This window comes from Notothenia rossii (genome assembly GCF_949606895.1).
Source record: "Notothenia rossii genome assembly, chromosome: 1".
Taxonomy (NCBI): Eukaryota; Metazoa; Chordata; class Actinopteri; order Perciformes; family Nototheniidae; genus Notothenia; species Notothenia rossii.
In genome coordinates, this window is record NC_136912.1 from 16,601,739 (window position 1) to 16,617,575 (window position 15,837).

Genomic DNA, 15,837 nt, shown 5'->3' on the forward strand with positions numbered 1-15,837 from the left:
TGGTGCTCTTTTTATGTATTATAATGGGCCTAGCCCTGCAAAGAAATTCAACCATTGTGACAGTGTTAACGTTTTATATGAAATGTAGAGACAATTGACATTTTCTTAACATTTTCTTTTCCTGGAAGTAAAACTTGAAGAATTAAAATTAGGTCTACATTTTTGAAAACCTGATAAAGACAAAGAACATTTTAGCTTGTTTTACTCATTGTCATAAGGTACACAATGCACTGCACTGAAATGTCTCACAAGTGATTTTGTAAGATACAAAATCATTCTTGATTCATATTTGGCTTCCTGTGAGTTTACAATGAGTGTTAAATGTGGTTCTATTTTAAAAGGACAACATGTAATACACTGGGGAAGACAAAACTACACTGACTGTTTTAAAGATGGGTAGTTGAGTTCAAACTCATGTTGTACAGCCAACATTATCAATACCTGAAACTGAGCTTTTTAAAATCTAGTGGAGATCTGCACGTTTAAAAAATGCCAATATATGATCTAATAATTAATGGAAAAAACAGGACGATGATGCACAGACTATCTACAAATATTTCCCCTTAAATGCAATCATGCAGCCATGAACAATCATGGAGTCTTGGGTTTGAATATTTCACTTAATGTACATATATAGTAGCTTTAATGAAGAGCTACTACATAGTGTGGAAAGAGTGGTAATATAACTTAATGCCACGGAAATGTGGTTTTTGAATGCTCTTCTGTAATGCAACTATTTTTTCATGCACTGTGATCAAGAATTACAGCAAGGATCCCATGTTTTTGTCCATATTTAATGTTGATAAGATATCAATATTTATTTTTCAAACTGGAAAAATGTAACAAATGTGGTGTATTAGACAAAACATAGTTCTTTCACTGTCTCTGCAAGACATACATAAAAGAAAATCGTTTTTTGACTTATCATTTTTTACTGTAGAACTTTAAAAAATAACTATTAAAATAAATGCATGTACATCCCTTCACTGTGCCCAAAGTTGTCTCACTCACTGTAAGTAGCTTTGTAGGGAATTAGAGTGTGCTTAGTGGCAGCTTATCTTCCTCTGTGACAAATGTTACAACACGTGAGTTTGTTGTCTAATCGAGCACGAGTGAGAGACACAGATTCCAGGTATGATCTTCAACAAATATTTTAAATACTAATTTAAATAATACAATCAAAAAGGTTATTTCATATTAAATATTCGAGTATGTTTTTTTTCCTCCAAATGAATTTCCCCTATGCATTTCATTTGAGACTTGTTAAATAAATAAGAGAAAGTGTGTGTTTGAGGGATACATAAACAGACGATTATTATTTCCAGCGGTTGATTCGTCGCAGCTGTACGTAGGCCAGGACCATGCAGACCAGGATGATTCCCAGCAGAGCCACCTGGTTCTGCCAGAAGCCCCACGCGGAATAGTCAAGGCCCTGGCTTTCCAGGAAGAACTCCCCTGGGATCCTGCAGAACAGACAAGACAGGCTTAGTGTGGGTTTATGTGTGTGTTGGCACGTGTGTGAGGGTTATTGTGTTTTAAGGAGTGTTCATCATTGCTCAGCACTCACTTGGTGGTGTTGCTGTAGAAAAACTGTCCTGACATCTCGTTAATGAATGCAGCCTGAGAGAGACAAAGAGGTTGGGCTGAACAGCTTTTCTCTCAACAGATAAAAGACAAGATTACATTTGAACCCACTGATCTTGCTCTCACAACCACACCCTTCTGCTCTTGCTCTGCCTATTTTTCTTGTCTTACATTCAGTCCATATCTGAAAATACTGATCCATTTCAGCCAGGAGAGCCAGATCAGCATGCCGTTGAGATTGACAAGATAGCCACCAAAGACCTAAAATGTGTGGATGAAGAAGGAAAAGAGGGAAAAGTACACTTAAAAACATAATTCTGCTTTATATATGCAGCAATACACATTATGACCTCATTTTGTGTGTTTCTCACCATCATGAAGACAAAGGGTAGAGCAATGAGGATGTTAGCCATGGCAAAGGAAGATACGCTCGCTGAGACGAGGAAAGCCAGGCCAACTCCCGCCAGACTGACCAGAGACATGGTCAGCGCGAAACACAGGAAGGCCACAAAGGAAGGCTTCAATCCTGGGGCAGACAATGCAGTTCATATTCATTTTAAATTTAGTCAGTTACTGAATATAAATTAAGCATTTTTAACGTAATACATTGGATTATAAAATGCAATCTAATCTGAATACGTTTGGATTACTTTAAAATCAAACATTGGGAATATTCAACGTTATCCTAAAAAGCTGCTGGAATTTGACGGAGAATATTTTCAATGCAAACTAAATTATTTTGTATATTCGGCACCTACTGTTGGTCAAATAAAATTTGAATTTAAACCCTGTTGGCACAAATTACAAATGTACTGTGAGTACTCAACAATATATGGCATGCTGATTCATTTATGTTTTTTGTAGCTGCTGTTTCTGATTTGCTCTTGTAACACAAGAGGAGCACTTTTCACATTTCATTACGTTGTGATGATTACCTGAGATCCGAAGAAGACAGAAAATAGTATGACAGGAGACATTTTAATAAAATCCTGAGTATTGCTTTTAGCAGATTTCCCCCGGTGGGTCCCGACATGGCAGAAGGGTTAAATGAAAGGTTTCAGACAAAAACATATCAACATCTGGAGCATAAACTAGTATGACGAATAAAACTGGAACCAGGCGACTCCCTGTCATCCTCATTTCATTTCTAAAACTTGAACCACCTTGGGGATAAACCAAGTCTGTGCAGAGAGAAATATAGACTGTTCCCTTAAACACATATTTCTGCTTTCACTTGCTATGTATACAGTTTTTTAGATCCCTGCAGTCCTGAAGACGGCAGATCGCGTACGTTACAAAGTAATCTCAAAGACCTACATAAAACAGCACCGGTTTTTCTCTGCTTTAGGAAAGTCTCCGCCAGTGTGTGTATTCATGGTGTGTATGTGCTTGTATGTGTGAGAATTACCCATCATATAGTAGGCGATGGCTGAAAAAACTAAGATGGGGATGATGCGGTTGGGGATGAGATCAGCGAAGATCTTGGACAGGAAGTAGACAGAAGTACGGTAATAGCCACTGGAGTTCTCGTGACTGAAACAATGACAAGAAAAGACCCCCAAGAAACACATCAACACATAAATACACACTTTGTATCACATTTAGAAACATGGGATTGTTATGACTTAACAGAAACAAGTAATGTCTACACTTTATATTAAAGTATAACACTTAAAACATATAAATTAGGCACACTTTTGTTACTGTATTCTATCATTTTCTCAAATATACACACTGTAGTTTAATTTGAATTCAATCTCACATACACCTTCCTGCTGCAGTAATTTCTTTCTGGGTTATCAAAGGTTTATTAATCCATAGCTGAATGAGTCCCCTTTACTTCAAACAAAACGATATAGCCTGTAAAAGAATGATTCTAAAGACCGAGGGCTCAGTGCCACAGACAGAAAAGGCTAGCCGATTCATTTTTAGACATACTAACGTATAGTTGGTTTAGTTTTTTTCAGAGGATTTATTAACAATAAGAAAAATATAGAATTACACCAGTCTAATCCTTTAAATAGTATTAAAAAGATAAATGTTATGTCATGGATATATCCAATCATTGATTATGAACCTTCGGCATATGTGCACTTCAACACGCACATACAACTCTTATCTTTCACTCACATGAAGATTGCCCTTTCATTGATAAAGAGTTCAACAGCAGAGAGATTCCCAAACACCATGTTGATGATAAGGAAGAAGAACGCTCCACCCCTGTCACACACAGAGAAAGAGATCTGCTTATCATTTCATCTGATGGATGGTTAAGCTACATCAGCCTGACCTTGGGTTTATCAATAAGACCAATTTACTATATCTTAAATTCATCTATCATACCAGAGCACTTACTTATTCTTTTTTGAACATATTTTCAGTTTTAATGCCAGTAATGGTTTTATTTCTGATATGGACACACCATATGTTATCATATATTCCTGTCTACATGCAATAATATAAAAATGAAAACCATCGACATTATTGAGAAAAATCTTTGTATGTGATCTTCTATTTTCATTATGTAGTACTGTTGTAGTTTGGCCTTGAGGGGGGCTGAGGAAAGGTGACACCTTTTAAGTGTGCAAAAGTGCATTTAGAGCAGATACACAATGCAGGTTGCGTGTGCTGTACCTGTTCTGTATGGCCTCGGGCAGTGTTAAGGGCATTTGGTAATAAATTAGTCCCACCAGAATCGCAAAGAAGATGTTGAGAGCCAACTGAGCGTAAGACGTCTGGGGGTTCCTCAGACTGTTCAGCACTGTCCTGCCACACACCACACGCATCTGTATCACACACACACACACACACACACACACACACACACACACACACACACACACACACACACACACACACACACACACACACACACACACACACACACACACACACACACACACACACACACACACACACACACGCACACACACACACACACACACACACACACACACACACACACACACACACACACACGGTACATTTTTTATGGGCATAATGACAGTTATAAACAGGGTTCAGTCACCGGGCAAACAAGCACACAGCTGGCTGGCACAGTCATTAAACTGTGGCGATACATCATAAGCTCAATTCAATTTCAGTTTATTATAAAATAAATAACAACTGTGATCTTAATTTCCTCTTATAATAGTTGTATGTCCTTTTTAATGTAATAAACAAGTTTTGTCCATCGTTTTAATATGTTTCTGACTTGCAGAGTTGGCTGACCTGATAGCAGAAAGACGTAACGTAGTCTGCGGGCTTGTCGTGACCTTTGACCCCTTCAGCAATGCTCTTGTTCACATGGTTCAACTCCTCAGCTACTTTCTGGCACAGTTCGGACTGGCGGTACTTGGTTGCCAATGGGTTTTTACACTCTGCTGTAAAGAAAGATAGTGATCATTATAAATCACCATAGGTAAGGATAGCAGCATTACAACCTTCTTTTTTATATCAGTCATATACTGCTCCCAGGGTTTGGTGATCTCCAGTCATTACTTTGGTATCTTGGATAAAATCTGGGTAAAGGAGTGTCATCCTGGTCTCAAAAGGATAAAGACTTTATATGTTTTCTGTAAATAATTGTTGTTATTGGCTTTCTGTTTTTCTCACACTCTATGTTTAAACCTATGGACACCTATCATCCATTTATGATGTACAAGAAAATATATTCTCTTTAAAATCTCCTATCATTAAAGGTCCTCTTCTCATTATTTATGTATTTTTCCCCCTGTTATGAGATTATATGCATCATGTGATTCACTCCCATTGGTTATTGCTACTATATAGGTGGGTGTGAGTGAGTTAGTGTTTAGAGCCATGACAAAGACCTACAGCGGTCAAAACACATTGGCTTTTCAATGATTCAGCCACTCCAATAAAGTTATTTTAATATGTAAATTCTTGTTTTTAGCTCTTTTGTTTTGGAGGGCCTGGTTCACCTTTTTTTTGCTTTAAATATAAAGTGCTGAGGCCATGTAAATAGAATAAGATGAGGATGGGAATTCCCATTCAAATCAATACAGCAGAAAGGTCAGAGTGGCTACTATTTAACTAAGTCATTCTATTTGTATGGTCAGTGCACAGTAATGATTTCACAAGTCCGTTTTATTTCTACGGCTGTAACTAAAGGTAATCGCCACAGTGAGTTTCTGTCAGTATTATAATTTTTGCGTAATTGTTAGACAATCAGGATAAAAATAAAAGCAGCTACTCTTTCCAGGTATATTGATAAGCTAAGCTAATCGCCTCCTAACCCTGACCCTAGATGGATTTTTGTTGAGTAAACTAGTATTTAAATGTAATTTCAAACTTTGGCATTACAACCTACAGACCAATTTGACTTGAAGCCATAGAAAATGTCTAGAGAGCGTCTTAGTTAGCCTCTGTTGGTGTATACCATACAGTACCTAAGCAGTGTGTTTGAAGTTATACCTGTAGTAAGGGTTCCTCGTGTTGATTTTGCCTCTCCGTTTGTGATATCCATGAAGAAATCCGCAGGGTTGTCGAAGGACTCAATTTGGAAGCCTGTGAAAAAACAAAAAGCAAAAAACGCATGTAAATATATCATATTCAAAACATGTGCAACACTTTAACAATGGCCTCTATAATAGCAAACAATATCCTGATAGAGTATGAAGCAATTTAAATAAAAAAGCATTGAGGTAGCTCACTGTCAAGCAAAGGATTTCATATGGCAATGCAATATATTCTCCTTCTATTTACAGGGATTTATTAAATTACATTCAAACACACTTCTTGTCAAGGTCCTCCACCTTTCATACACAAACACAAACATACCAAGGTTTGTGAAGTAATCCAGTGCTTGGTCTGATGCTCCTGCGTACACCACTTCGCCTTTATGCATCAGAGTCAGATGGTCAAACTTTCTGAAGATGGAGTAGCGTGGCTGGTGGATGGAGAAGATCACAGTCTTACCTCTTCTTGACAATCTGTATATGCATAAGAGAAATGTGTTTACGTCCATATTGTTACAGAAAACACAAAGAAAGCAGTGGATGGGCAGACAAAGCAGTAATAAAACCAACAGCTAATAGTATATTGCTCACTGATATTGCCATAAATAGCAGCATTGTATGTGTTAGTTTTCATTTCTTACTGTGTAGTAGGCCATTTTAATGCACAAAGAGGAATTAAGGAAGGTGAAGAAGGTACAATGTTTTTACTAATAGTTATTGCCAATAAACGTCAAAGTATCAGGACAACTGTTTTTTATATAACACATTTTCTGTTATGTTTAATTATGAAAATGTGGCATGATCTCATTAAATATTTACTACGTTTTACACATTTAATGTGCAAATGAAAAAAGCAATTCTCACAAGAGGACACTCGAGCAATACAAAAAGACAAAGTGCAGTAAAATAAATGGTATATATTTTTTCTTTCCACTAGTGTAAAAGATGAAATGTTAAGGAAGTAAAATTTAAAAGGAAAAATTATAAATAATATTTTCGTCTGTAGTGTCTCGCCTTGATTAGTAATTGTACCTGTACAGTAGATTAATGATATGGTTTGCAGTGTTAGAATCCAGTCCAGTGGTCGGTTCATCCAGGAATAGCAGAGAGGGCGAGGTGATGAGCTCCATCCCAATGCTGCACCTCTTCCTCTCACCTCCAGATACCCCACGCAGAAACTCTGTTCCTATCTGCACACAGAAAACACTGAACTGCAAAGCTGACCAGCAAAGGGGAAACATACTAAATACTCCTGTTAATGTAACTGAGGAAGTTGTTTTGAACATTTGAATGTCAGTGCATAAGCCTTTGCTACGTTTAAAAGTCGGTACATTTTTACAGATTTAAAGAATTTATAGGAATTAGATACATTTTGTGCTCTTTATATATCATTTGAACACTATTCTCTCAGATATACTTTCTATATTTGCGCAGGTACTGCAGCATTTTAAATAAGTGCTGCTGAGTAAGAGGTTAGTAAAATAACAGTTTTTAAGGTTGAATAAGACTTTATCAAACACTTTTGTTTAGTGAGGGATGTGAAGCTAATAGCGTGTCACTGTACCTTTGTACCTGCACAGTCTGTCAGGCCCAGGTCTTGAATGATGGCATCTACTCTGCTGTTTTTATCAGCGCTGGTGTGATGCCGACGGTTGAGGCGCAGGTTGGCACTGAACAGAAGGTTCTCCCTCACAGACAAAGTGCCCATCAGGATATCATCCTGGAAGCACATGGAGGATTTAGGAAAAAAATTACTTTGTGGAATCCGAAGTACAATAATGTTAAAACATTTGTGGCGATGTATGTATGTGTATTTGTATACCTGGACCACATAGGCAGAGCTGAGCCTGAGGTCGGATGTGACGGCTTTTCCAGCCACCAACACTTGTCCTTGCCTCAGTCCAGCTGGGTCCTTCCTTCCTGCGATTACATCCAGAAGTCTGAAGAAAAAATACAAATTTATTCATTTGTTGGGGTTTTAGATCTCTGTGAGAAAGTGCCTGTGTGTTTGCACATACATAAACATGTTTCTTACGATGTTTTACCACTTCCGGTGGCACCCATAATGGCATTCATCCCAGGTCTCAGGATGCCACTACAGGAACCAATCAGAAAATCAAGTCAAGTTATTTTGTTTATAGAGCACAATTTAAAACAATAAAACAAAATACCATGATATATTGAAGAGTTACAAGCAAAATATCAAACTTTAAACTGCAACATTGTCATATTTAAGCTCTAAAGTTTTGTACTCACACAAAATCAGAGGTAACATAAAACGTGCCTCTCAGCTTTAGTATTAGCATATCATTATCAAGAAACAGATTATCTTTCACCACTCATTTATTAAACTCATTGATTAAAATAAATGCTTCTCCCCCTGGTTATGGATTTGATATCGGGACATGTTTGACTTCCAAATGTTTTATTGTCTCAGCTTTCTATAATAAAACATATACAGATGGGATAAGTTCCTATAAAATAATAAATATACAGGTTAGATGAAATGATCTACAAACTAAACAAAGCTTGATGTCATAACTTACTCAGAATGACAGCATATGGTATTAGTATAAAAACAGTTTTTAAAAAAAGTGAATAGGAAGCATGTAGATTAGCAAAAAGTTGACCCTGGTATGAAGAGATCAGAAGTTAAATGCAGTCAGTTACATATTCTGTGTGTGAATATGTACACATGTACAGTGGAGTATCATGTCCTACCTTACATCGTTGAGGATGTATTTTTCAGGACCGCTCTTAAAACACAACCTCTTGTCCTGAACACAGTAGAGCAAGTTGCTGAATGTGACAGTTGGACCTGGTTCCTGAAAATGCTCCTCAACATCCCCAACAGCCTGCTCCTCCATAGACATCTTCAAAAACAGCAGTGCTTCCAGAAAAGAGGTTTGAAGATGGAGAAAGACAAATCGGCACAGTCTGACAGAGAGACCTGTGCAGTGGGATCGAGGGACAGGTGTGAGAGTATGCTATCAGTGCGTTTCTGTTATACCCTCATCTGATCTTTGGACCCAAACCCATGGACATAGCGTGACATTGAACTTCCCCCTGCAAGACTTAGCCGTATCTGCATGTAATTGAAAAGTTATAATATTATATGACCAGTAGCTCATTGTAGACTTTACTAAATTAATTATGTTTTTCGCCACACGAGATACTTATCTCTGTATTGAATGGCTCTTCCACTTTAAAAATAGATACATTTTTTACATTTCTTATATTTTTTAATATTTGCTATTGTAAAGGGGTGAGGGGCAACATATGTTATCAATCAATCAATCAATCAATCAATAAATCAATCAATCAATCAATCAACCAACCAATCAATCAATCAACCAATCAATATTTATTTATATAGCCCAATATCACAAATGTTACATTTGTCTCAGTGGACAGAATATCAGTATGACAATACGACACCCTCTGTCCTTAGACCCTCACATCGTACAAGGAAAAACTTCCAAAAAAGGAAAAACCCCACAGTGTAAAGGGGAAAATGGGAGAAACCTAAGGGAGAGCAACAGAGGAGGGATCCCTGTATGTCTCTTTTTTGTTTTAGAGTATTGAATTAAATGAATGTAAAATTTAAACTCATTGCTAAATGCAATAAAGCATGGTTTCTTACCTTTGGATTTAAATGAATGGGTATGGAATTTGTATAATTATACAATAATCATGTGCAATCATTTGATTAATCATGAAAACATACGTTTTTTATCAATACTAAAAGCACACACGCTAGATAAAAAGATTACAATTATTCAGCATTGGCCAATAGTGTGGACAGGGTGTCCAAATGCTTTTGAGCACATTAGTCATGGCCCACTTTTCCAGGGCCAGGCTGCCCCCTTCTGTAATGAATGCCGTACGGCAGGCTACTGGGTGGGATCAACTTTGTTTTTCTCTGACCTTTTCTCTTTTTTTGCCGTTGTCCAATCAGGCTTCGTGTTCAGCACAGAGACCCGGCCACAAAAATCTCTAGGACCAATAGTTTTTAAGCCCAGTTTGAAAATGGGCGTGGTTTGCCCCAGAAATTCTTAGGTGTTGTCATCGTGTTCCTTAGTTTGGTGTGTTTTACACTGGGCGTACGGGCAGAATTTAAGACGTTCACAATGCGACTTTAACGGCAGATTTTTTTCTTTTTCTATAGATGGTTAGGGTCGGTTCACGTTTTTCTCTTATAGTACACAGGAAAAAAAGACATTTAATTATCTACGGAAACCAACAATCGTATACTTCACACGAAGGCTAGCTTATAAGCTACTAGCTAACGCCTGACGCTAGCTAGCTATGGAGGAGAAGAAGGAGGAGGGAGAAGCGGAGATCCAAGAACACGGCCCGGAGCACTGGTTCTCCAAATGGGAACGACAGTGTCTAGCGGAGGCCGAGCGGAGGGATGATCCAAACGAGGAGGAGACGGAACAAGGCCAACAGAAACTGTGGCACCTCTTCCAGAACTCGGCTACCGCGGTAGCACAGCTCTACAAAGGTCTGTACCGAAGTTCCAGTTAAGCTAACTGTCAGAGCTAATGAAAGCTAATCCTGCTACCAGTGAGAGACACAAAGGGCACTAGCGAGGCTAACAGTGTTAGCTGTTACTAGTTGTTTATCGACAAAATGAGTTTCCATGGGTGTGTGGGTTGAAACTAGAATGTGTGTTCTTTCAAATGTATTTAAATCTCGACGGTTGGGCGATTCACTTTCCGATATGTTGACCCGGCTACGTTGCCTGTCGATGGAGCTAGCCCGCTGCTAACGCTAACAGCTGCTAACAGCCGGTCAGAGTGCGGGACAACGGGCTGCATCTGCTCTGTGGCCCGAGCTGTCAGAGGTCCTCCGGGGATAAACGCATTTATAAGTACTCGGGCTAAGTGGCTCTCCTGCTGACTCAGCAGTGTGTTTTTAATGTCTTTATGCACACTTATTCGTCCGGTTTGGAAAAAACATGGCTCAGTCATACTAAAATGTTTTTGTCCACCCGTTTACAGTTACCTAGCTCGTCAAAATGGCGATATCCAGGGAGGAGTTTGCAGAGTGAAAACAATTCGTTTGTTGATATAAAAACGCAGTGGTGGTTAATTGTTGCAATGTTGGTGTGTGATTTGATAAGGGAAGGCACAAAGACATTTTACTCTAACACGCATTCCCATGGACTTTTGCTGATGAGTGCATTGTTGTAAATATCCAGAACAAAATGGCGATATTATTTATGCAAACACTTTCTTTTTACGTCTCGTTTTGGCCTGCTGATGAGTTTAATAAACAAAACACCCTTGTAAATGAACTACGGCTTCTATCAGCTTCTGCTATATGCTCAAAAAGAAATGGGAAATAAACGTCTATATATAAAATGGTTACATCATGGTTAATTATATTTGATCTGTAAGTTGTTAGTATGAACATAATCAAGATTACCTGGTTGTCCAGTTTCCAGACAAGGCTTTTGACAGCTTGCTTGTCAAGTCTGTCCAATGTTCCCCCACCCAGGTTACAAGTTATATTACCCCTGCATGTTCAAACTGCAACAGAGCTCTATTTTCTTCAAAAGTATTACCAGTGAGTCATTTGTAGAGTAAACCCAATAGACATAGATAATGCATGTATCAATGGTGGTGGAGAACTGCCCAGACCTAAACTCTTGTTTTAGTTTTTTTACTTACCAGTTATTTTGACTAGCTTTTCTTAACGACCCTATTTCTGTATCAATACTCCTCTTAATAATAATCTATGTATAACACGAAGTTGGCGGTGTTTTGCAGCCTTTAGATAGACTTTTAGTTTCAAATATGTCTGGTTGGTTTCCTCTTTTAGTATGCACAGCACAGTTGTATTATTAAACCCCACTATAGACTGTTTCTAAAGAAGACATTTGAGCTTGAGAAGGGAGTTCAGGCTAATGAAGCAAGAATGACAATATAAATGTCACTGGAAAGTTATGACAATCTGACTAACTTTTTAAATTTAATTTACAGATAGAGTATGCCAGCAGCAAGGCCTCTCCCTCTGGGTGCCCTTCCAGAATGCAGCCACAGCTGTCACTAACCTGTATAAAGGCAAGTATCTCTGACTATTACTCAACTTCTGGTTCTCTTTCTGATTTATTGCACTTTGGATGGCATCCAGATGAACTTTGTTTGTGATTTCCATATTTACTAAAGAAATGTGTGCTTTTGTGTCATCAGAGAGTATGGAGGCCCGCCAACGGAGCTATGACCTGGGCATCCACTTGGGCCACCAGCGCAGGAATAAGGATGTGATTGCATGGGTTAAGAAACGCAGAAGAACTATCAGACGTGAAGACCTCATAAGCTTCCTATGTGGCAAAGTTCCACCTCCACGGACAGCTCGCGCCCCGCCGAGAGTTGCGATGGTGTCTTCAAGCAGACCGTCGCCCCCAGAGACAGGCAGTTCTGTGGAGACAGACCTGCAGCCTTTCAGAGAGGCCATAGCATTGCATGGTAGGTCAACAAGTTCATCAGAAACTTTTAAGTTACAAGAATGAGACTCAAGTTCATGCAATTCGTTGATATTAATATTTTCTTCCCTTTTTTTCCCTTTCATTCTAGGCCTTAGTGGTGCCATGGCAAGCATTTCTGTGCGTTCCGGTCCTCCTGGATCTCCAACTCACCCTGCCCAGTCACTCAGTCGTCGTAGGAATGGTCTTCACGACGTGGACCTTAACACCTTCATCGCTGAGGAGATGGCGCTCCATTTGGATTCCACAGCCAATCGCAAACGAGGCCCTGCCCCCTGTAGTGATGTCATCACAGACTCACCTACTCATAAACGTAACAGGATGCTCTGAACTTTTCCTACACCACTAATCCCTCCTCTGTCCTCTCCTTGGTGGCCGATTGGACAGCTGATGAGGACTGATGCCTTGGCCAACCTTTGAAATCTTCCTCCTTTTCATCTAAGTTGCAATGCTACAAATAAAGAACCTTACCTATTACCAATCCTCACATTTTTTCCCTTTTCTTTCACCCCTCGTGTCACATCCTCTCCATAGAAGTTTTCTGTTTTCTTTACTGTTTGATTGGTTGCCCACAGTAGATCTGACAGAGAAGTGAGCACACATCTCACTTGAAATCCTTAAATTGCAGAATGTTGCGTTTAGAAATGGTTTATTTGGCCGGGCTCCTTTGTTCTTCGTATCCTATAATCAGATGGACCGGGCTATTGCCTGCTGTTTGCAGTTCTATTCCCCTCGTTCTTCAAGCATACTTCCTCCTCTGTGGAGTGCTGGCCAAACTTGACTGGACTGAATCCCGGGCTCCTCGGGGGGCTGAACCACCTCCTTGCTGTGGGGTTTCAAAATGCTTGTCAGCGTGTGTATCTCATTCTGCTGCTGCTTTGTGTGTTTGTGTATCTGACAGCCGAACTGCCACTTACTGTGTTGTACTTGTCTTTGCCTTTGAGAAAGCTGCTACAGTATCTCTGGTTGTTGTGCAACAGTGTGTGTGTGTGTGAGAGAGAGTGAGAGACTGTTTGTATGTGTGCTTGTGGATGCAGGGCTCGGGCAAATCCAGCACCCAGTCGACCGAAATATCCTGTTTTGCGTAAATTCACCCCTTTTCTCTTTTTAGTTGCTCTTTGCAGCCCTTACCAGGGTTTTATCACAAAGCAGGTTAGTCCTATTTACACAGATGATTGTGACTCCTTACTGTCAAGTTAGCCCACATTTGGAGTGTGTATTTTTAAGTTTTAAGTACCCATGTCCTGAGTTCTTATTTTCAAGTTTTCAATCACACTGTTGCTAAAAGGTATTGTCATGTTTACAAATAATACAAATATATGCCGTTTCCATTTTAGCATCAACATACAAATCCCTTCAAGCATTTTAAATTAAGAGCCTTTAGAGTGATTCAAAGCTTGTAGTTTACCTTTTTTATGTTAACATTTGGCACTTCGATAGGAACATAAACTTATGATTTGTCATTTTGTCTCTTGTATTCAAGAGAGCCCACACTCGTGATTTCAGCTTTAAACGTATACATCGACAGGGGCCAGAGACCTGTGAACTAGTTTGGGACGATGGCTGTGATATTTTAATTTAGCTTATTCATGGGCTATTGGGTGTGATGGTTCAGTAAAGGCTTGGGATACTTGGTTAGCTTACTCCACAAACTGCTTTGTGATACAATCTTGTGTACTGTGTGTAAATAACATGTAGGTGCTGTTATATGTGGTACATATTGTAAAAAGAAGTGCAAATCCATTGGGTTGTCCATGTACAATAACAATTCTGACATTAAAGAAAATACAAGCATTTGTCTATGTTGTCTGAGTTTAATACTGAGTCTTACTGTTAAATAGTGTTTTTCTGACTCTAAGCACCATCTGCTAGATAAGGTTCTTTCAGTGCGCTATAATTTTTAATCAGTTAAAGAAAAGGATAAAAAGGTGCAATGAAATGGAATAACCTGACATCAGTTCATCTATTATCTATTGCCTTGCCTGGTTTATTCTCTGTTCCTTAATCATTTATTTCTTCCCTTGAAAGCACTTCATATTCAGTTATTCCGTTATAATTGCCAAAGGCAGCAGAATAAAGGATCTGCTGGAGGAGAGCACAGTGGCTGTATATCAGTTTGTTATTGTAACTGCTGTATGGCAGAGTTCTGTGAAGCAGGCTGTCAACATCTTCAAAAACATTTTGAGATCATTGTGCAGTTCAGCTTTGCCAACACATGGGGGCGACACAGACTGCTTTGTTCTGCTTCTCTTTTCCTTTTGAAAAGAAGCTTGTGCTGTTAGATACATTAACTGGAACCTGACTAGCCACATTAATAGACAATACAATATTGAACATGCAAACAAGATGTTAATGATTTCTATTCCATTAGAACACTTTGCTCAAAAAACGTTTTATAGCAAATTAGGAGGCAATACAAATATCAGAGTTAAATAGAAACTGTTGCAACAGATAAAGGAGGCTAAGACACATAGACAATTAGAAAAGAGTAAGTTGTCATTTGAGGTGTCTCAATGCATTAGTGTGCTTTTGTTGTCACACTGTTGACTAATTAGAGACCTCTTTCCCGAAGATTGAATATGATTATAACAGACCTTGAGGGACATGGATATCAGCATATGACCCCATGCTTTCACTCCTGTTTAGTGAGTAGCATGTCAGAAAGTACACAACAGAGCCCAGGAGGGACATTCTATTGTGCATGGGTTAGCACCACCATTCTTTTCACCAGGCTTAAGCAATTACTTTTTCACCTATCTGTCCAAATAGGCAGTTTCCACCTACACAGATCGTATCACACTGTTTTTTTTACAGCACTAATACACATTTTATTTAATAGTTTACCAGATTTGGAACAGGATTGTTATGTCAATATATAAAACATTTTTTTGATAACCCAATGCAGTTTTCACTGTGTTAATAAGGCAGTCCAAATTTCTAAATGTATACAATGCATGCACATCCAAACTCACAGAATTCCTGCAAAATATGTTGCATTTTATTTTGAAGATTCACAATGGCAACAGTCATGAGTCTGACTCACTTAAACATTTGCGAAATCCTCTCATTCAAAAATGTGTTTAACAAATTACATATATTACAAATTACATATGAAAATAACACATTTAACCAGAATCAGAAACCATTTTTCAAGGCCTTTGGCAGAAACAGTAATCGCGTTTTGTTCCTTGATGAAAAGCAACTTTCTGATTTATGTTGGACTGAAAAATATTATTGGGGTGGGGAGGGGGTCTGAACATTGTCTCTCTTAGGCCCTTA

At 38.7% G+C, this 15,837-nt stretch overlaps 2 protein-coding genes across 4 annotated transcripts; one reads left to right on the plus strand and one right to left on the minus strand.

Moving 5' to 3' along the window:
* Positions 1–54: 54 nt before the first annotated feature.
* Positions 55–9,059, minus strand: abcg2b (ATP-binding cassette, sub-family G (WHITE), member 2b). 3 transcript variants are annotated; one of them, XM_079645699.1, is made up of 15 exons: positions 8,787–9,059; positions 8,101–8,160; positions 7,888–8,005; positions 7,630–7,785; positions 7,098–7,255; positions 6,388–6,539; positions 6,022–6,114; positions 4,816–4,964; positions 4,219–4,370; positions 3,715–3,804; positions 2,993–3,117; positions 1,956–2,110; positions 1,756–1,845; positions 1,568–1,620; positions 55–1,463 (listed from the first exon to the last, which is right to left on the minus strand). In XM_079645699.1, the coding sequence occupies exons 1-15, from the start codon at positions 8,936–8,938 to the stop codon at positions 1,316–1,318; spliced, it is 1,851 nt and encodes a 616-aa protein (XP_079501825.1). In that variant the 5' UTR covers positions 8,939–9,059; the 3' UTR covers positions 55–1,315. The 3 variants fall into 3 exon arrangements, with proteins under 3 accessions (XP_079501825.1, XP_079501824.1, XP_079501826.1); XM_079645698.1 differs by having other exon boundaries at positions 4,816–4,967; XM_079645700.1 differs by having other exon boundaries at positions 4,816–4,967; positions 8,084–8,160; positions 8,787–8,847.
* Positions 9,060–10,105: 1,046 nt separating this feature from the next.
* hapstr1b (HUWE1 associated protein modifying stress responses b) lies at positions 10,106–14,354 on the plus strand. The gene is made up of 4 exons (XM_079645802.1): positions 10,106–10,572; positions 12,056–12,140; positions 12,270–12,541; positions 12,650–14,354. The coding sequence occupies exons 1-4, from the start codon at positions 10,374–10,376 to the stop codon at positions 12,886–12,888; spliced, it is 795 nt and encodes a 264-aa protein (XP_079501928.1). The 5' UTR covers positions 10,106–10,373; the 3' UTR covers positions 12,889–14,354.
* The last annotated feature ends 1,483 nt before the right edge of the window (positions 14,355–15,837 follow it).

Coding starts and splice junctions, on each gene's coding strand:
- hapstr1b (XM_079645802.1), top strand. CDS start 10,374: ATGGAGGAGAAGAAGGAGGAGGGAGAAGCGGAGATCCAAGAACACGGC. Junction 10,573..12,055: donor GGTAGCACAGCTCTACAAAG/GTCTGTACCGAA, acceptor TTTAATTTACAG/ATAGAGTATGCCAGCAGCAA. Junction 12,141..12,269: donor ACTAACCTGTATAAAGGCAA/GTATCTCTGACT, acceptor GTCATCAGAGAG/TATGGAGGCCCGCCAACGGA.
- abcg2b (XM_079645698.1), bottom strand. CDS start 8,938: ATGTCTATGGAGGAGCAGGCTGTTGGGGATGTTGAGGAGCATTTTCAG. Junction 4,371..4,815: donor TTACGTCTTTCTGCTATCAG/GTCAGCCAACTC, acceptor TGTGTGATACAG/ATGCGTGTGGTGTGTGGCAG. Junction 2,111..2,992: donor CATCGCCTACTATATGATGG/GTAATTCTCACA, acceptor TGTCTGCCCCAG/GATTGAAGCCTTCCTTTGTG.